This window comes from Lepidochelys kempii, chromosome 1, assembly GCF_965140265.1.
Source record: "Lepidochelys kempii isolate rLepKem1 chromosome 1, rLepKem1.hap2, whole genome shotgun sequence".
Classification (NCBI taxonomy): Eukaryota; Metazoa; Chordata; order Testudines; family Cheloniidae; genus Lepidochelys; species Lepidochelys kempii.
In genome coordinates this window covers 323,393,948-323,415,724 of record NC_133256.1, presented here as the reverse complement: position 1 = coordinate 323,415,724, position 21,777 = coordinate 323,393,948, and the positions used below count along the sequence as shown (strand labels likewise).

Sequence of the window (21,777 nt, the reverse complement as noted above, 5' to 3'; positions counted from 1 at the left end):
TTTTTTTCACATACTTTTATTTGCAACACAGGTGGGGTTTTATTTTTCACATCTACTGTCCTCAATCTCACTGTCCCTTCAATGTGCGATCCTGCAAAGTTCAGAGCATGTCCTCAAGATGTTTGAACACCGTGGACAATCAGGGCTAAATTAATTCCTGGTTTATACCTCATGCACATTTCCGCGAAATCCCTGGGGTTGCTTGGGCTGTGGATCAGGGCTGAATTAGTCTCCCTATGATTTTGGCCCTAATTAATGTTAGCTCAGGTGAGTCTTCCCGATTCTTCTCCAAACTTCTTCCAGTGTTACAGGACATCCTTAACTAAATCAGGTTTCAGAGTAACAGCTGTGTTCGTCTGTATTCGCAAAAAGAAAAGGAGGACTTGTGGTACCTTAGAGACTAACCAATTTATTTGAGCATAAGCTTTCCTGAGCTACAGCTCACTTCATCCGATGCATCCGATGAAGTGAGCTGTAGCTCAGGAAAGCTTATGTTCAAATAAATTGGTTAGTCTCTAAGGTGCCACAAGTCCTCCTTTTCTTTTAACTAAATCAGTGGCTTTGATACCATCCTCTGCTGAGATCCCGGTTACGTAGATATCAAAGGGCGCTCTCAGTTTCGTGGGTATTTGGATGAGATCGTACACAACATACAGTGACAAAACTTGAGCTTATGTAGGATGGTATAAACTAAGGAAATCTGTGTTGTTTTTAATGATTATTCCAGTTCCTATTACTATAACCAGAGGGGTAGCCCTGTTAGTCTGTAGCCACAAAAACAAGGAGGAGTCCGGTAGCACCTTAATGACTAAGATTTATTTGAGCATAAGCTTTCCTGGGTAAAAAAGGGTGCCACCCGACTCCTCGTTATTACTATAACCGTCATTTAATAATTCACCTGGAGTCCAGTACGCTTTATGTGATCACTAAATCCGCATCGCCCTCATTCTAGCACCTAAAAAGATTAATAATTGTGTTTGACCGCGGTAGCTTATTGAAGTGAACCTTTAAATCTGTTTTCGTTCTACTTCATTTTTTATCATGAGTGGTTTCTAAGTCTACTCAGAAAGTCTTTGACCGCACGTGATGTTCCTATATCCTTTTAGTAAATAATGTTAAACTGACTCGAATTGCAATTCTGTATTTCACGGTCCATTATTCCATTCTGGAAGCTGTATCAAATTCACCAGACCACTTCCCCTTAAAAAGTTAAGTATTCTACTGCAAGTGTCCAGGGAAAGGACTCCTTAGTTATATCGCATTGACTGTTATCCAGATTCTTGTGTGTGGTTATTGTCCCTAGCGATATGTGACACACGCTTTGGAAGCTGACTGCTTCAGTCACATGCTTAAAATCTTTGCTGAATCTGGGCCTCAGGCTGCAGATGAGGGAGCTGCTGGTATGGCTGGCAATACTCAGCACCACGGAGAAGGCGTGCAGGGATAGGAGTGCGGATGGGAGCATGGGAAGAGCACACGATATGGACTGTAGATGAACTCATTACCTCCCTCCCCGCCACAGGGCTCTAGGCTACGGGGTTTTGTTGGTGGCCTGTGATATACAGAAAGTCAGACCAGCTGATCTGGAGGTCCCTTCTGACCTTAAATACTGTGACTATACAGGCCCAGCTTCGGCTGGCATAAGCCCTCTTGCCTAGGCTGTACAGCCACCGTTCACGCCATGCATCTCCTCCCCCAGCAGCAGGGCTCTGGCTCCACAAGTGCTCTGAGCTGGGCACTGGATCTACGTTTATATTCACTGCTCCTTCCTGCTGATGTGGCTTCTGTGGCAGCTGGCGCGTGCCGCTGACACCAGCGTATGGGCTAATCTGCTCGGGGCGATACACCCACCGGCTTGCTGACCTCGAGCCCCCTAATGGTCCTGGTATGTGGGCGGCACCGAGCGCTTATGCAGTTGCTAGATTCCCAAAGCCTTGAACACTGGACTTGGCAGGAACGCCACAGCTGGGGAAATAGACTAGGGGGTGTTTTTTAAGATGAGCGACCCCGGGAGCTAACCGAGCCGGGTCGGGAGCCCTTACATTGCCCAGCGAGGGAAGGTGAGTGTAGGCGAGGGGCGAACAAGGACGCACTGGGGACATGTCGAAGCGGCGGAGGGAATTGCTTACTAGAGGCAGTCCCTGGAGTAGCTGCCACCCCCTGGCTGTGCGGATGGGGAGACAGAGGATGCAGTAGACAGACAGACAGACAGAGAGACAGGCAGACAGCTCCCTCCTTCTAGGTGTAGGTTTCCCCATTTCCCAGCTAATTCATTAATAGGAATAACCCGACCCCCTCAGCTTCCCCCTCCCCTGCATGCGGGATGTCCCGGGTGGGCTGCTGGCAGCGCAGGCCGGGAGCTCCCCACGGTGAGCAGCTTGTCCTTGAGGCCTCTCGCTCCATCCCCCGTGCCCTGGAGTGGGAGGATGCCAGTGGAAGCAGCAGGGTCCGGGGCAGGGCTTGCGAAGGGGAGAAGGGGGAGGGCAGGCGGCTCCTCGTTCAGGCTGGAGCCGGGTGTCTCTGTTTCCCCATAAATAAAGAGTCCTGCGGCGGCTGGCCCTATAAATGCTGCGTCTGGGCCGGCTGCCCTGCCCAGTGCTGGGGCTTAGGAGCCGGTGCAGGTGCGGCCCGCAGCGGCTGCCCTCAGCCCAGGGACACCGGGCTCAGTGGGCTGGGAGCCCGAGGGCCAGCGGGAAGAGGGGGGATCCTGGCCTGGGGCTCTGCGGTTCCTGCGGCTGGTGATTTCAGGACCCGGACAGCGCTGGGCTGGGCAGGGGCTCTACGGGCGGCAGGGCTTGGGGTGACTGGGCAGTGGGGTGCAGCGTGACTCGCTCGCTGGGCTCACGGTGCGCTCCCGGGGAGGGGGGGGCGGCCTGGGAGCTCCGTACTAGAAGGCGCAGGGGGCTCGCTGTTCTCCTGGGTTCGCAGCGGGGCTCGTCACTGGGTGCAGGCTGAGCTCTTTTGCAGTGCGCGCTCGCTGGACGCCGGGCGCTCGGTGGGCGCAGGCTGCGCTCAGGAGGGCGCTCTGGTGCCGGGCTGGGTGGGTGGCGGGCTGCGCGAAGCCCGGCAGGTGGGTCCCCGGGGTGGCCGCGGGCGGCGCTGATGGTGCTCCGCTCTCTCCCGCGCAGGCAGGGCCATGTCAGCAGGCGGCCGGCAGGCCGGGCCCATGCCGGACCTGGGCCGCTACGTGGTGGCCCGGCCCATATACAGCGAGCCGGCCTTTGAGGAGGAGAACAAGAAGAGAGCGCACCTGCAGCCGACCCTGCGCGAGCGAGTCCAGGGAGCCTGCAGGTGAGAGCAGGACCCACGGCCAGGGGAGCCGGGCCCCGGGAGTGGGGAGGGAGGGGACCCAGTGCGGGCAGGGAGTCCCGCGGAGACTTTGGGGAGCGCGGGGGCACCTGCCTGGCGGCCCAGGCTGTGTCTGGGCAGCACTAAGGGGGCGCGGGGGTCCGCGGAGCCGAGCGACTGTCTGGGAGCGGAGGAGCAGAGGGAAAGGAGGCGAAAGGCTCGGCTGCTCCCGGGCAGCCCCAGCGCCTTGCGCGGGTCGTGTCGCCCGGGCTGGGGGCACAGATCCAGGGCCGCCCTGGGAGTGATCGGCGGCGGGACTGACATCGCTCTGAGCTCCCGGCGTGTGCGAAGCGCAAGCCCAGGTACAACAGACTCCAGCCTGGCCCTGCTGCGCACTTCGTTCGGTGTCTGCTAGTCTCCGAGCTGGGAGATCAGCTCTGTCCAGAACAGGGGGAGTTTTCACGGGTGCTTGGCTCTCTCCCCTTCACTGCTTCACTGATTCCTTCCATTGTTTTTGTGACCAGTTGAAATCTTGAGATTTATTTGACGTAAACCACGCAAGTAACATTTAGGTGGTTTCCGTCTTGTTAAAACGCCAGATTCCGCGCTGTGTAAATCCAGAGTGACTCTGTCGAAGTCAATGCAGGCGCTCAGATATCATGGGAACGGGTGCAGAATCTAAATAGAACGGAGTCGAATTTGGCCCAGCACTGTCCTTATTAGAAGATACATTTAGGACTGCCGCGTCTAGCCTCTGGAGTTCCTTTGATTGCATAGAGTTGCTCAACCATTATTCTTTGTTCCTCGAAGTCATCTTGGCGTTACCTATAAAATGTTGCAATTACAATTTGATTGCATTTTATAGTCCTAGGCAGACGGAATCCTTTTTCTTTCGAGAGTAGTCGTTTATACACACAAACAATCATATCACAGGATCAGAATAAACTGGATCCAACTGAAGAGTCAACTTTCCATCTTGTAGCAAAAAAATTTGATCAAAAACAAAATTACTGCTAAAAACACATATTGCTCTGCCTGAAACGAACTGAGTAATAAGAAAATAGCCTAAAATAATGTAAACATTGATAATCCTTCGTTCTTTTAACATTCAGGGGCATATAGGGACACCTTTACTCATGGTGAGTAGCATTTTACTCCTCAGGTAATACTTTGATACCAATGGGACTACACACAGAGGAAGGTGCTAGCCAGCATGAGTGAGAATGACAGACTCCGACCCTCTGAGATTAATCCAATATTTTGTTTGGAAAGGTGACCGACCCATTCAAAATTATTTTCAAAGTAGATCATGTTTTTATTTTTAGAAACATGAACAAAAAACTAAATGCTGTGGTAACTCACCCATTGATACAAAATCTCTGTTGAGAAAGTCCACTTTGGTTACTATGCATCACCAAATACCAACTATTGGTTTTGCAAATGAAATATTTTAAATGTTATGATGGGTGAAACTTGCTGGCCACTGTCACCATTTTCAGTCGTAAATGCTAAGCATTATGGACAAAACCTGGGGTAACTCTTAACTTGAGAGCAAAATTTGGCACTATAAAATCAGTACATTGTAAACAGCATTCAGACAATTTCTATAAAATATTACCAATCTTCTTTTGGCTAAATATCACCTACTGAGATCTCTTGGTAGGATTTTTTTTCCCACTTTCCAGTTATGATTTCACAGGGGTAGGTTGACAATTTAATTATCTGGAGGTTGTTTTTTTTTGGCAGCTGTTCAAGAAAAAAGGCCTTTCAGATAACCAAGTCCTTTCTCCCCATCCTGGAATGGCTACCTAAGTACAGAGTAAAGGAATGGATAGTTAGTGATATCATCTCTGGTGTCAGTACGGGGCTTGTAGCTACTTTACAAGGTAAGGTCCAGGAAGATTTTATCTGTTATTAAGGAGAAACTGGATGTACTATATTGGCATTCCCATAACTATGTCTGACCCTTTCTAATCAGATTTCAGAGTAGCAGCCGTGTTAGTCTGTATTCACAAAAAGAAAAGGAGGACTTGTGGCACCTTAGAAACTAACCAATTTATTTGAGCATAAGTTTTCGTGAGCATCCGATGAAGTGAGCTGTAGCTCACGAAAGCTTATGCTCAAATAAATTGGCTAGTCTCTAAGGTGCCACAAGTCCTCCTTTTCTCCTTTCTAATCAGTGCTTCAGTGTTAACCATGATTAAAATCCATGAGGACTAATGTTATTTTATATTGCATACAAATTAATATTTCATAATAAATCACTGATTTCCTTAATTTAGCCTACTTTTTCTGTTTATGCAATACGGGCTAGCAGATGGCAATTTCCTTGAAGTTGTTATTCAATTATATTTGACCAGTATCTTTTTGATTTTTTTTAACTCTATGGACCTAAGGTGAACATTTAAAAATTGAATTGTGTTACTCAGTTATTTGTGATTGGTCAGATAAGTCACTAGTATTATTTCTGTTCCCCAATTGGCTCAGCACCCCAAACACTTGTCTATCCAAATGTAAACTCATGAATACAACTTTCTGTTAACATTTGTGCCAGTAAAGCTTGATTGCTCAAATGTTTGTAATAAACTAAAACAAAAGGGGTATGAACCTGGCCAAACTTTAAAAATCGGAATGGATATTCACAGAACATAGTTTGCAATGTTCAGCTAGTTTTGTTTAATACATTTATTAATGATAGAGAAAGTAGATAAACAGAGAGGTGGTGATGTATACATACAGATGACTAAGCATTAGTTAGATTAATCATGACTAGGCAGCTGTGAAGAACACCAGAAGGAGGTAAGTAAGAGCCCCATTCTCATCCCTGGATCTTCTGATACTGGCCACTTTCAAAGACAGGACTAGATAGGCTACTGGTCTGTTCCAGTATAGTAATTCTTTTGGGCTAGATTGTCCCTTCATCTAGACCTGCATGCAAATCTCCCCCATCCTGTGCAGATGATAAGGTCAGCTGCCTTCACAGCTCTGTTGCCCCCCTTCTGCCCCTCAGTGGGTCGAGTATCTGTGTATTACAGCTGCACCTAATGGCCCCAAACAAGATTAGGGTCTGATAGTGGCAGACATTATATAACCATAGACAGAAACACTCCCTGCCCCCAAAAGCTTGCCATTTAAATAGGCTAGCTGGACAAAGGTTGGGAGAAAGGAAGTAGAATCAGCCCCATTTTACAGCTAGAGAACTGAGACACAGATAATATGAGATGACTTGCCTAAGGTCACACAGGAACTGTATGGCAGAGCTGGAAAAATCTTCTCATAACCGGCCAGGCAGTAGCAGTGCTTTAATTACAAGAACATTCTCTCTCTCTCTCTCTCTCTCTCTCTCTCTCTCTCTCTCTCTCTCTCTCTCACACACACACACACACACACACAAACTTCTTAAAGTTAGAATCCAGCAATATAATTTATTTTAAAATATACTGTTTAAATACATTTTTGGACTCACATGCTTCCTTCTGGCACAAATGTGCATAGAGATTAGTTAATACAAAAATTCTGTGGCTTGGTTAGAGCTACATACTCTTCATATAATCCCCAGCCCTACCTGGTTGGGTTCATAGTAGCCAGGAGGTGGAACAAAAAAACGGAGCCAAAAAATTAAGCAGATGCCAGGGATCCCCAGGTGCCTTGGTCCCCAAACCAGACAGATTCCATGATTCTTCATGTGTGCTGCTCTTCAGCCTTCCCACCAGACTGTTATTTGTCCTGAAGTCCTGGTAGCACTTTGTGGTACCTCTGAGAGGGGACTCACAGACTCTGTAGTGGCAGTTAGTGCTGCCTGAAACAGCATTAAATTTCTGCACATTTTACTGGGGATGCTCCATTGTTCTAGGGGTGGGAAGGGTTATAACACTTCTCCACATCTCCTTATTTCTCCTGCCACTTTATCAATGTAGCTGATAGGTCAAACAGATATGCAGAGGAAGGCAACGTGGCTATACATGGAAAAGCATCTTGCAAAGCTGCTTTTCTGCTCTTCGGGGCCCCATCATAGCCGTTGTTACTAATTGGTCATTTTATTGGTAAGGAGCAAAATTTTCAAATGTGGGTGCCTACGGTTAGACATCTACATCCATATTTAGATATCTAAATAAAAATGGCCTGATTTTCAGAGGTGATGAGTAAATGGGCATCCATGTTTGAAAATTCCAGCCATAATTGAGACTTTTTTGGCACAAATTTACCCATGGAAAGGTAGATCAGTTGCTTTCACTTGCAAAGTTCCCTTGTCTGAATCTCGCAGAGCCCTTAAAATTTGTTCCTGTATTTTGTGAAAACAAAAATGGCTGGTGTAACACTTAATACTTACACCTGTAACTACCTGGTTGGCTCTCTCAAAAATGTTGAGGCACAAGCTCACAATTTGTGCCCACAACTGAATTACAGATGCAAAATGTATTTTCAAATTGTGCCAGGCTGAAAGGAAGCTGCCTTCCTGAAAATTTGGCCCATTACTTGACCAGAGATTAGTCTGTTGTGAGATTTGTAACTAAAATGATGATTATATATGATTACAGGTTTGGCATTTGCTTTACTGGTTGCAGTTCCTCTTGGATATGGTCTCTACTCTGCGTTTTTTCCCCTCCTGACATATTTCTTCTTGGGAACATCAAGGCACCTCTCAGTTGGTAACTGCATCTGTTTAATATCAGTTTTAGTCAATTATCTTTTTTTCCACAATGTTTATGTCTGGCATGAGTATTAATATGCAGTGTGAAGCAGTCATTTTGTTAACCATATTCACTGTATTGAGCGTTCATGTTGGCAGGTTTGTGGGGCTTAAAAAGTATTTTGGCTCCATACAGAGGGCTATGCATAATGCTGAACTTTACTTGTTCCCATACACAGCTTTTCTGCTTACTTTGTGCTGAAGTTCATCAGTCCTGTGTTCTGCCTGGCACCAGATGGAAGCAAGACCCTGGTGGGCACAGAGAAGTGCATTCTAGATTATTTAATGAACAAGCATTTTGTCACCATAAAAATGTTTTAACTAGTTCTCTAATGCAGAACTGCTTATTTTATCTTGCAAACACTTGGATTTTGTGATGTGTGTAAAGTCATGCTTTATACTGTTCATCTTTACAGGACCGTTCCCTGTGGTCAGTTTGATGGTGGGATCTGTTGTGCTGAGCATGGCACCTGATGACAAGTTCCACATAATGAGCAGTAATGCTACAGGGCTTAACAAAACGCTGATAGACACTGCGTCCCGTGATGCACAGAGAGTAGTGATTGCCAGTACCCTCACATTTCTGGTTGGAATTATACAGGTAACATAACTGCCTCAAAGATTCAAATTGATGTTGCTTTTACTTTATTAAATAACTGGCAAAAATGCAGCTTGAAATAGCTTATTAGGGCTCCCTTCTCATGGTAAAACACACAGGAGGGGGGAAAGTCACCCTGAAATTTACATAGCTTTCAAATGACAGAGAATTCAATACATTTCCCGCTTCATGGCAGGAGTGCTGGAACAATTTTTATAGTGGGGGTGCTGAGAGCCACTGAACCAAATTGTAAACCCTGTATATGATCGAAACCACTTCAAGCTAACAGGTGTGGCAGCACCCCTAGAACTCTTAGTTCCAGCACCTATGCTTCATGGGAAAAGGTTTGTGACAGCACGGCTGGGAGTGAAGTGGACAGAATCGTAGTTGAGTGCCTGCAAAAAGCCTGAGACAGCTGTAGGGAAACCAAGTTCCAACAGCATAGATCTTGGATCATAAGGAAGGAGGGCCCCTACACAGCTCTGCAGTTCTTCCTTTGTCTCCCTGGAAGGTATGCTGGTTGGTGTGAGGGAAGATGGTCCAATGATTCCTGGTCAATACACAAAGAACAAGGCATGTCTAACATAGAAAATGCATAAGTAGACACCAGATAAGGTAAAAGTGGGTGAGAATATGAACTACATAGGACACAGATGGACATCGTGGATAGGGAAGAAATCCACAGCAACTGTCATGCAAAGGAAGGAGTCCAAGGCACCATATAAATCTTGCTGTCCCGTAGTGATATACCAAAGTTGTTCTTTTGTCCACTTCCCTACTGAAGAACTTAGGAACAGATTCTGCAGCTGCTCTGTGCACAGTACTCATATTGAAATCAGCAGCACTCAGAGTGGCTACACTATGAGGCCCTTCAAGTTTTGCTTAATAAAGTAGTTTCAGACTTTTCAGATTCACACACAGGGCCAGGTTATGTGTGATACCATTACTCACACTGAGTAGTACTTTACTCCACAGCTAACCTGATTTACTTCAGTGGGACTGCTTATGGTATAAGGTGCTAGTCAATGTGAGTAAGGATATCACAATTTGACCTGTTCTCAGCCAGCATACTGTATGGGACTGAATCCTGAGTATTTTGTAACATCGTTGTTGCACCTTTTAACTGTTTAGCAAACTGTTATTCCCTGGTGATTTTTCCAGCTTGTGTTTGGAGCCCTACAGATTGGTTTCATTGTGAGGTACCTAGCAGATCCCCTGGTTGGAGGATTCACAACTGCAGCTGCTTTTCAAGTTTTTGTTTCACAACTGAAAATAGTCTTAAATGTTTCAACCAAAAATTATAATGGGATCCTTTCCATAATATATGTAAGTATGCCCTGCTGATTTGCTTTTGTTTCACATCCATAATCAGATTCCTCAGGCCAGTAAAAATGAGCATATGGGACAAGTAGTCCATGACCTTCTCTGAGGTTTTGTGTCTGCTTCTCTGTATGGGCTATTTTATCATTCTATTTAAGTGGCTTCAAAGTGTTTTGAATTGTCTTTTATTTTTTTCAGACCCTCATCGAAATATTTCAAAGAATTGGTACCACCAACATTGCAGATCTCATTGCTGGGCTACTGACCATTTTTGTGTGTATGGTAGTTAAAGAAATAAATGATCGATTCAAACACAAGATCCCTGTTCCGATTCCTATAGAAGTAATTGTGGTAAGCAAAGTACCCTAATAAGAAACACAGCAGACTGGGCTGATTGCAAGAAGATCAGAGCAATGTTTCAGTATTAAAACCATTGTTTTATTTGATTCCAGACAATAGTAGCCACAGGGATCTCATATGCTGCTGACCTGGAAAAAAAGTACAATGCAGGCATTGTTAAATCCATTCCTAGAGGGTGAGTGCCCTTGTCTTCTGAGACACAGCTAATATTTTCAATGGCTATTAATGAGACTAGTAAAAGAATAATAGTGAGAATGAGAGAGAGACACAGTTTGATTCACAGCCAAACATTTCCTGAATTCTAGTCCTGGCTCTGTCACTAATTCCCTCCATGGCCTTTGGTAAGTGTCCCCCTCACTGTACAATGGGAATAATAATACTTACCCTCCTTTGTAAAGCACTTTGAGATCTACGGATGAAAATGTTATATAAGAGCTAGGTATTATTATTAATAATAATCAGTTAATGTTTGTAAAGTGAGTATGTGAGTATGGAAAATACTGTATAAATGCTAAGTGTTTTTAATAATAATATTTGACATTTATATAGAACTCAATCTTGAAAACCCATACTTAAACCCATACTTATGTGAGTGGTCCCATTGTAGTCCTTATTCATACAAATAGCCCAGTCAAAAGTACCCCTGGCATACTCACAAGAGTAAGGGTTGCACTGGCAGTGACTTTTACCTGGAAGATCTAAGCATTTTACAATGATAACCTTCACATTCTGTTTGGTGTGCAAGCCTTAATAAATTGATATTTGTAAAGGTCTTTGAGACTCTTCAGATAAAAAGTGTTCAGTACACAAATGTGAAATATTGTTAATGTAATAGTGTTATTAATCATATACTGTCCAACATATCCAAAAATATACTTCTTCGCTTTGTTACCACAAGGCCAAAATTTAGTCCCCCAAATTTTGAAACCAATGGGAGTTTTGTCACTGACTTCAATGGCCAGGGATGGCCTTATGGGCTGGGGCATATGACTTATGAGGAGAGGCTGAGGGAACTGGGGTTATTTAGTCTGCAGAAGAGAAGAGTGAGAGGGGATTTGATAGCAGCCTTCAACTACCTGAGAGAATGGAGCTAGGCTGTTCTCAGTGGTAGCAGATGACAGAACAAGGAACAATGGTCTCAAGTTGCAGTGGGGGAGGTCTAGGTTGGATATTAGGAAAAACTATTTCACTAGGAAGGTGGTGAAGCACTGGAATGGGTTACCTAGGGAGGTGGTGGAATCTCCATCCTTAGAGGTTTTTAAGGCTCGGCTTGACAAAGCCCTGGCTGGGATGATTTGGCTGGTGTTGGTGCTGCTTTGAGCAGGGGGTTGGACTAGACGACTTCCTGAGGTCTCTTCCAACCCTAATATTCTATGATTCTATGACACTGTGGGCGACTGCCCAGGACGCCGTGGTCAGGGGGCACTGTGGTCAGTCCCCCCCCCCACATACCCCAGCCATCCCAAGGCCCCTTTAAACCCAGAGTGCTGGGGCTAGAGCTGGGGAGGGGCAGGGCTGGGGGTGCTCCAGTGGGGGACTCTTACTGTGTGCCGGACTCCAGTTGCTAGTCTCGGCCAGGATGTGGAGGGAGGAGACTTCCTCTTCCTCTGCACAGGCCTCTCTCTGAGCCAGGTCAGACCTATCTCTGGAAACCTCCCACAGCTGCAGGAAGCTCTGCACCTCTGCCCCCTGCTTCCTGCCCCCAAAGCTCCCCAGACATGGGGGAGGGGTCACAGTATGGGTAGCTGCTCCACCGTCTGACCAACCCCCATGCCTAAGGGAAAATGGCGCCAAAATACAAGTTCGTCCGGCGTGCCATTTTTCCTCAGGCTGGCCCTGTCAATAGGATCAGGATTTGGGCCATATTGAAAGAGGTAACCTTGTTGTATGGTTTGCAAGTGTTCCCAGCTTTTTGTTTTTTGAAATATTGTTCACGTTATCAGTAGTGTACATGTCCTGCTGCTTTGAAGCTTCTTCACAAATCTAGTAAACACAGAATTTGATCAAAATTGATAATGTAAATATATTTTCCTAAATATTAGGTTTTTGCCTCCTGAGCCTCCAGCTGTCAGTATGTTTTCAGAAATGATAGCAGCCGCATTTTCCATTGCTGTGGTCGCTTATGCTATTGCTGTGTCTGTGGCAAAAGTCTATGCAACGAAACATGACTATTCTATTGATGGAAACCAGGTATATGAAACCCAATTAATTTAAAAACTAATTAAATGTAATTTGGGCATGAAGGATGCTTATATGTCCAAACTGGAAAAGAAATTATACAGATTTATCAGACACAAGTGGAACTCTCTTATGTGAAATTAATTAAACTATTTGAAAAAGCAGATAAGATATGGTCCTGTGATACAGTGATACATAGAGATGAGAGTGGTGTGAGCTACCCAAGATACTGAACCAGAGCCTCAGTCCTAGTTAATCTCCTCTGTGTTGTTCCAGTGACATCAAGGCACTGAAAACTGCTCTCAAGAGGCAGTTGGGATAACCATTACATAGGGGAATTCTGTGGTAATGTAAAGCTGGAATAACTGACTTTATGTGGCCTGCTTCCACTTCTCTGCATAGAGAGTGTTCTGAGGTGGCTGGTGGTAGGGAGGGGCAATGCTGGGCTGGTGAACCAGTACCTGGAAGACCACTCCAGTCAGCATAAGTTAGGCCTGGCCTACACTTAGTTTTTGTACCAATTTAACTCTTTCTGTTGGGAGTATGATTTTATGCCTGTATTATTAAATTGGCACATCCCTTAGTGCAGACACAGTTATACTGGTATTAATGTGCTTATGTCCGTACAGCTTACTCCTGTAAACGTATGGGTGTAAGCTGTGCCAGTTTATACCACTATAACTGCATCCATACTACGACGTTGGGGTTGTATTGCTTTAACTATAGCCATTTCTAAACCAAGTTAGTTATAGTGTCATAAAAACTGTGTAGACAAACCCTGTGGTTTCTCAAACTGTCTCTATTCCTAGGATCAAGGGAGATGAAGAAATGGCTTAGAGCTACCTTTGTCTCCTCTATCCATGCTGAACATGTACTGCATCCTTTGAATATGTGGGAAAAATATATTTGCTACAAAAAATGAACCAAGCATGTTGTTTAACTGGTCTCTCTGTCCTTTACAACTAATGAATAATGCCCTAATTACAATATATCTGATTTTAGAAATATTTTTATTTATTAAGTAACCAAATTGACCCTCTAAGCATGTGAATTATGAGAGGAGACTTCTCTATGTTGGACACTGTGTATCGTGAAGCTATAATACACAATGTTCACATTGGGAAACACTTTAAATGATGGTTGCCTAACATGTCCTCACTTGCAGTTTAATAAGGCTAAGTGGGTAGTGCAGCTGCATGTACTGTTTTCAACATTCAGCACTGCCCTGTTCCAGAAGACATTAGGTAGCGATTACAGTAGCTGAATGATTGGTAATCAAACAAAATTATATTCCTTCTAGTCCTAATACTATACCTGGCAAACATTCAACAACAGAAAGTCCTAGAAAGAAAGCTAGATTACTAGTCTACTTAAATTAGATGAGTGAAAAATAATAACAGCATAAAAACAGGCAATGAAACAAGGTTTGAGGGAGGATTAGTTACCTTCTTTCATCTATGATAATTAGGGCCTTACCAAATTCATGGCCATGAAAAACTCATAATGGACTGTGAAATCTGGTCTCCCCCTGAGAAATTTGGTGTTTTGTGTGCCTTTACCCTATACTATACAGATTTCACAGGGGAGACCAGTGTTTCTCAAATTGGGGGTCCTGACCCAAAAGGGAGTTGCAGGGGGGGTCACAAAGTTATTTTAGGGGGGTTGCAGTATTGCCAACCTTACTTCTGTGCTGCTTTCAGAGCTGGGTGGCCAGAGAATGGTGGCTGTTGGCCAGGTGCCCAGCTCTGAAGGCAGCGCCCTGCCAGCAGCAATGCAGAAGTAAGGGTGGCCAAACCATGCCATGCCATGCCATGCCATGCCATCCTTACTTCTGCGCTGGTGCTGGCGGTGGCTCTGCCTTCAGAGCTGGGCTCCCGGCCAGCAGCCGCCGCTCTCCAGCTGCCCAGCTCTGAAGGCAGAGCCATTGCTAGCAATAGTGCAGAAGTAAGGGTAGCAGCACCGTAACCCCCCCCTACAATAACCTTGTGACCCCCCCAACTCCTTCTTGGGTCATGACCCCTACAATTACAACACTCTGAAATTTCCTATTTAAATAGCTGAACTCATGAAATTTATGATTTTTAAAATCCTATGGCCGTGAAATTGACCAAAATGGACTGTGAATTTGGTAGGGCTAGTGATAATTTGTTTTAATAGACTCATAGATTTTCAAACTTAACAATAGTAACAGTCACTGATCTATCTCTAGCATCTTCTTCCAGAGCAAAGTTGTGTCGAAATCTATGTGGATCATCTAGGTCTGTTCTATTTAAGGATCTGGCTTCAAGATCCTACCCTGGTAGCAAAACCTTTTACATAAACTAAGGGCTCATCTAAACAGTTTTTGTACCAGTGTAACTATATTGGTTTAGAAACTGATATATTTAAATCTGTACAACCCCCATGTATGGATGCCGTTATACTGGTATAAAATGCTTATATTTAGATAGCTTATATTGGTAAATTTATGGAATTAAGCTATACTATCATAGGCATCTTTATACTGGTACAACTGTGTCCACACTAGGGGATTGCACCAATTTAACTATATTGGTTTTTAAGATGATGTAGTTAAATCAGTAAAAAAAAACTGTGTGCAGATCAGCTCTAAAATACTTAACAGCAACTGTTGTAACGAATCCAGTATTTTCTGCATGCCTACTGTACTTCTCACTTTACAGGCTCCTATAAGGAAGTATTATCTTTGCTGTGCAAACAGGGGTGCTGGAACAACTTTTATAGTAGGGGTGCTGAGAGGCATTGAACCAAACTCTAAACCCTGTATATGATGGAAACCACTTCAAACCAGGGGCTGTTGCTACCTCAGCACCCCTAGTTCCAAATCTACATTTACATCATCATCTAATCTTGTTCTAGGAATTTATTGCCTATGGAATCAGCAATGTGTTTGCAGGAGCTTTCTCTTGTTTTGTTGCTACCACCGCTCTGTCACGTACTGCTGTCCAGGAAAGCACTGGTGGGAAAACCCAGGTAATGGGTTTATTTTACTATTAATTTTAAAGATATTTCAGTTTAATATTGCATAGGGCACAGACTTCACATAGGGTTAACTCCAATATGCTTGTGTGTATGACCCTGGTTGGACTGACAGTGGGATTTGAACGCAGGCTGTGTAGTGCTAAACACATGAAGCTAAAGGCTGGAATACTGCAAACGGAACCTGTAACACTCACAAACTTCTTATGTGGACCAGCCACTAGAGGGACACAAAGACTTTCCTAGTATGGGTTACACTTTACATAACAACTATACACTATTTATTTAATAGTAGGGCCATTCAGAGGGCAAGTAGCAGGTAGAATATGGAACTGGTGTGGATTTTCCCCTCTTCCCTTACACAAAGTCAACCTTTCCCAAGGTACTAATTTGTGTGTGGTGATTTACATGGACCGATGAGACTTAATCACCTTATATAGTTGAATTGTTTCTGGATTTGGCCGTGTATGCTTAAACATAATAAATATTTTAACAGGTCTCCTTGTTTACAAAGAAATATAAAATATACCAACATATGCATTATTCATAGTGAGTTTGAAAACATAGCAGAGAATCTAAAAATACTTGTTTCATATCAACACTACTGTCTTCTTTGCAGGTTGCTAGCATAATCTCAGCAGGGATTGTACTGATTGCCATTGTGGCTCTGGGGAAACTGCTAGAGCCCTTACAGAAGGTATGATGCTTCTTCTATCTAGCACTCTTACCACTGCACCATTTAGGCCATATGCTCAGCTGGTATAAATTGGAGTAGCAGCTCCATGTGGAACTGTGCTGATTTATACCAGAGGACTATCTGGCTCATAGTGTACAATTTTAATTTACTTAATAACCAGAAAACTAGATCGAAAACATACAATGTGTTCTCTCTTCTGAACAACCCAGTTTTCACAATCTCTCTTTGCAGTCTGTGTTGGCAGCTGTTGTCATTGCCAACTTGAAAGGGATGTTCATGCAGGTGTTTGATGTTCCTCGTCTGTGGAGGCAGAATAAGGCTGATGCTGTAAGTCATTTACTTTTTTCCTACATGTTTTGGGTCTAGTTGTCTTTTTGTGTTTTAACCCCACCCAATCTACTCATAACTTCCACAGTTTGTTAACAGAAACAGAATTTTGTGTTGTTAACACCAAAAGACTTTAAGACAGATTATCTGGTCCATTAACGCAGTTTTGTGTTAGTTTCCCAACACAAAACTGCCCTAAAGCCACCAGATCGAGCCAGTGAAAATTTCCTCCCGTGTAGGAGGCACTTGTGGCAGCTTCTTTATCACATTCATTCCGAGTCTCCCATTGGAAGGGGTGTGTCTAGAGGAAAGGGGACTTGATCAGGTATCCCTGTGTATTAGCCATCCCTTCCTGTTAACAACTAGCAAAGTTTACAGCTGCCTTCTAGTTCAATCAGCTGAGCTGCAGATTAATGTTAAGACAGCCTGAAGTCACTTTTACCACCCCACTCTCGTCTTTTGCTGAGCACAGTTTGGCTGAATGAGAGAATCTGGCCCCTTATATTCAGATTCTGAACCAATGCATAACCAGTCCCCAAATGTTCCCATATAGCCTGCAACAACAACATTAGTGTGGACCATGCCTGGACCAATAGCATCACAGTCCTCACCAAATAAATGTTTTTTCTTGCTTGGAGCAGCAATTATCTGTGCTGGAATGTGTGCATAGGGGCCCTTGGTGTGTCAAGGGACGTATGCACAATTACATCTAGACTGTGCCCTCAGACCCCTGTAATCTCATCCCAAGGCACCCCTCATATCTCTTATTGGAGTTTCTGTGGAGCAGGCCACAAACTGCACATAATCTCTGATATGCAAAGATTTTCTCATGAATGCCTATGAACAGTGCCCTGTCTGTAGCCAAATCCCAAAGTCCTTACTCAATTTTTACTTAGTCCTTTTCTTGGGTAAAAACCTCATTGACTTCAATGGGAGCTGATGGTGCTCAGCACCTCACAGGGTTGGGTCCAATGGGAGTTTCTGAGCTATGACTGAGTAAAGAGTTCAGGAATTAGCTCAAGTAGGCAGCACAGACTTCAAAATGTTTGTCCCCCCGCCTTCCCCACCCGGTTTATGTGAAATACTACCCATTTGTGGTACAGATCCTTCTCCCAGAAATAAGTGGGACCCCTCCTTTGCCACTACACATCTGAGGGCAGACTGTCTTCCTACAACAAATTAGGTTCTTGGGGAAATACACTGCTTCAAATTCCTGGAGTAAAAATAACAAAAATAGCTGCTGTTGGAGAGAAATAAAGACAATGGGAAACTGCATCCTCTTTAACTGTACAAGGGATAACTGAGTTTCTGCTAGACTTCATTACATTAGAATAGCTTGATAATTTATTGCCTGAACACCAAATACGAATAATAAACAAAGCAAAGATGGGCAAAGCTAGTTTGGAAATAAAGGAAGAGTTTAATATAGAAGTCAGCACATAGTTTGGGTATTTTGACCATTTTCAAGCTTAAATTCTTTTGTTGCTATTATTATTTGGTGCAGTGATTTGGTGCAGTGATTTTCTTCTGTGATCAGAAGCTATTTTCTTTTTTAATTCAGAGACACTGAGTTTGTTCTTTCCTCTCTAGATGATCTGGATTTTCACATGTGTGGCATCCATCATTCTGGGTCTTGATTTGGGATTACTTGCTGGCCTTGTATTCGGATTACTGACAGTTGTGGTGAGAGTTCAGTTGTAAGTAACACAGAAACAGCAAGACCTGTCAGTGCTATACCATGAAAAGTAAGGGAATTTAGAGAAAAGGAGAGAATTTATGTCTGAAAATCAATCATATTGACCATGATTTTGAAGTGAAAGAAAATCTACCCTTCTGTTTCTATGAGAGTGTTCATAGATTCCAAAGCCAGAAGGTACTGTGTTGTAGTCACATTGATGTAAACGAGGCATGCATCATTTTTGTGATTGATCTACTCTGTTTTTTACCTGGCCATCTGTCATTTAGGTACCCATAAGAGATCTTAAAAGGGATGGAAGCATTCAAAATAAAGTATAAGAAGTTATACGAGTAGCTATACTTTATCAATTACTATTCACTGAGCATAGAACATTGTGGGGAGGGAGACAGACACATGTTGAGACAGACAACATTTTGGCAAGTAACATTCTCAGCAGCTACTTATTCTGGATGTCATTATAAGGCATCTGTAGAGTAGAAGACATGTGCAGACATATGTGTGCTGTGTGACTATTCCCCCTGCCCCCACTTTATTGCTGCTTTAAGATTCTATTCCAAGGTTCACATTTTAGCTGTTGACTATGGCTCTGGTGTTCCCCTCACTGCCTAGCATGGATGAGAGCAAACATGTGGAAGAATAAGTGAGACTGAATGGAGGTGATGGGTGACTTTCACAGGATGTTGCTCCACTGCTCAGCCATCTCATAACTCTCTCCCAGTTTTCTGGCTGAATATACAAGATAACACCTTTCCTTCTGCCTGGAATCCAGAAAGCAAAGCTGACATCAAAGCCAGTCCATAGCTTTGCTGTCAGGAAGTGGTTAAAAGTGGTGCAGTCAGTATGATATCATACTGACTGCTTGAGCCACCATAGACCAAAGTGCATCACATCCAAGCAAGGACCTGCTATATCCAAGGGAATTCCCTGCGCAACCTCCTGCTGGGGCTATTCAGTTTGCTGATTCTCACCATTCTGTAAAAGGTTATATGTAACAAGTCATCCCATGTTATAAGTTCCTCAACTGGATGTTAATTTGACACCATGTTTTGTTTTTGTTTCTGTTAGTCCCTCCTGGGGTGGCCTTGGGAACGTTCCTGGCACAGACCTCTACAAGAACGTCAAGGACTACAAAACGGTAAGTGTTTCTGACTGGTTATTTTCCTAATGGCAGCCTGCAATCCAAAGTGAAGTACAGAGTTCTACCTTGCAGCTGCTCTCATGTTTAATATGGAAGCACAGCTCCTGAAGATTATGGGTCTCAGCGTAAAAACTTCCATCTGGAGCCAAGTGGTCAGACCACATTGCATGCTGGGAACTATAATTTCTGGGAGCTAAAACTTTATATGAAAAGTGAAGATAGCTAGCAATCAGCTCATTTTTATATAAATAAGTGCCTACTTGGATTCTTGGCAAGTTATCAAACTGATGCTCTAGTAGGCTAAGTTTGGGTGCTGCTGTTAATTAGATAAATGTAATATACATGCTTGACCTTGAAATTATTTTGACAACAGGTTGTTGAACCAGAAGGAGTGAAGATTCTCAGATTTTCCAGTCCTATTTTTTATGCTAATATAGATGGATTGAAAAGCAGCCTGAAATCCACTGTAAGTAGTCTACGATGATTTTGGAGGTTTGCTATTTAATTGGCTTTGGAATTTCTACAGCTGTTTGCCTAGATAAAACAAAAATAATTTTGATAACTTGGTCCTGGTTTCTATAGGTGGGGTTTGATGCAGTTCGCGTGCATAACAAGAGGCTCAAAGCACTGAGGATGATACAGAAACTGATCAAGAAGGGAAAATTAAAAGCAACTAAGGTAAAGTTTAATTTTTTATTCTGCTCTTTGCTAAAGGGTTACTGTCATGGCTAATAGGTCTATATAAGGCAAGCTGGCTTTGTTTTGGTTCACAGTGACGTGATATAAGCTTCCATGTATTTTATTTTTAAAATAAAAAAGAGATAGTTTTGACAGATCACTGTTATAGGAAGTATGGACCCTGCATGGGACTTGGGAAGCTAGGGGTGAAAACCATGCATCAGGCCACTGGAGGCAACTAGACTTAGTGGTAATCTATGCTGGTGTAGCAAAGAGAATGTTTAGCTGTGTTCCCAGAAGGTGGCAACATTCACCCAAAAGACAGCAGACTGGGTTGTGTTAGATGTTCAGAAGGCTAGGTGAATATATTTCTTAATGGACTCCCTATAGCGTAAAAATATAATTAGGAAAGTCAAAAAAGAATCTGAAGACCAGCTAGCCAAAGACTCAAAAAGTAACAGCAAATTTTTTTTAAGTACATCAGAAGCAAGAAGCCTGCTAAACAGCCAGTGGGGCCACTGGATGATTGAGATGCAAACAGAGCACTCAAGGAAGATAAGGCCATTGTGGAGAAACTAAATGAATTCTTGCATCAGTCTTCATGGCTGAGGATGTGAGGGAGATTCCCAAACCTGAGCCATTCTTTTTTGGTGACAAATCTGAGGAACTGTCCCTGATTGAGGTGTCATTCGAAGAGGTTTTGGAACAAATTGATAAACTAAACAGTGATAAGTCACCAGGACCAGATGGTATTCACCCAAAAGTTCTGAAGGAACTCAAATGTGAAATTGCAAAATTACTAACTGTAGTTTGTAATCTATCATTTAAATCAGCTTCTGTACCAAATGACTGGAGGATAGCTAATGTGATGCCAATTTTTAAAAAGGGCTTCAGAGGTGATCCTGGCAATTACAGGCCAGTTAGCCTGACTTCAGTATGGGTAAACTGGTTGAAACAATAGTAAAGAACAAAATTGTCAGACACACAGATGAACAGAAGTTGTTGGGGAAGAGTCAACATGGTTTTTGTAAAGGGAAATCATGCCTCACCAATCTACTAGAATTCTTTGACGGGGTCAACAATCTTGTGGACAAGGGTGATCCAGTGGATATAGTGTACTTAGATTTTCAGAAAACCTTTGATAAGGTCCCTTATGAAAGGCTCTTAAGCAAGGTGAGCTGTCACAGGATAAGAGGAAGATCCTCTCATGGATCAGTAACTGCTTGAAAGATAGGAAACAAAGGGTAGGAATAAATGGTCAGTTTTCAGAATGGAGACAGATAAATTATAGTGTCCCCCAGGGGTCTATACTGGGACCAGTCCTATTCAACATATTCATAAATGATCTGGAAAAAGGGGTAAACAGTGAGGTGATAAAATTTGCAGATGATACAAAACTACTCAAGATAGTTAAGTCCAAAGTGGACTGCGAAGAGTTACAAAAGGATCTCACAAAACTGGGTGACTGGGCAACAAAATGGCAGATGAAATTCAATGTTGATAAATGCAAAGTAATGCACACTGGAAAACATAATCCCAACTATACATATAAAATGATGTGGTCTAAATTAGCTCTTACCACTCAAGAGAGAGATCTTGTAGTCATTGTGGATAGTTCTATAAAAACATCCACTCAATGTGCGGTGGCAGTCTAAAAAGCTAACATGCATGGGCTTTCAATCTTCCCCAGTTTACCCTTGTGTCAGATTTAGGAAGTGAATGCTTGCATTCTCCACCATGTCATTGATTGTACTTCTAAGATGCACCCTTAGGGCAAGGGTGGGCACCTCTCTTGTCCCAGATATCC

General features: G+C 43.4%; 1 protein-coding gene across 1 annotated transcript in view; it reads left to right on the top strand.

Annotated features, from left to right (window-relative positions):
- The first annotated feature begins 3,125 nt into the window (after positions 1-3,125).
- SLC26A4 (solute carrier family 26 member 4) overlaps positions 3,126-21,777 on the top strand; it is a 28,756-nt gene continuing 10,104 nt past the window's right edge. Inside the window, exons 1-15 of the mRNA XM_073328449.1 lie at positions 3,126-3,291; positions 5,035-5,174; positions 7,827-7,937; positions 8,395-8,579; positions 9,738-9,902; positions 10,095-10,247; positions 10,349-10,431; positions 12,299-12,446; positions 15,312-15,425; positions 16,051-16,128; positions 16,360-16,455; positions 18,046-18,152; positions 19,220-19,289; positions 19,666-19,758; positions 19,875-19,970. Of these exons, the coding sequence (XP_073184550.1) occupies positions 3,137-3,291; positions 5,035-5,174; positions 7,827-7,937; positions 8,395-8,579; positions 9,738-9,902; positions 10,095-10,247; positions 10,349-10,431; positions 12,299-12,446; positions 15,312-15,425; positions 16,051-16,128; positions 16,360-16,455; positions 18,046-18,152; positions 19,220-19,289; positions 19,666-19,758; positions 19,875-19,970 (1,794 nt within the window). The 5' untranslated portion in view covers positions 3,126-3,136. The remainder of the gene's footprint in view (positions 3,292-5,034; positions 5,175-7,826; positions 7,938-8,394; positions 8,580-9,737; positions 9,903-10,094; positions 10,248-10,348; positions 10,432-12,298; positions 12,447-15,311; positions 15,426-16,050; positions 16,129-16,359; positions 16,456-18,045; positions 18,153-19,219; positions 19,290-19,665; positions 19,759-19,874; positions 19,971-21,777) is intronic.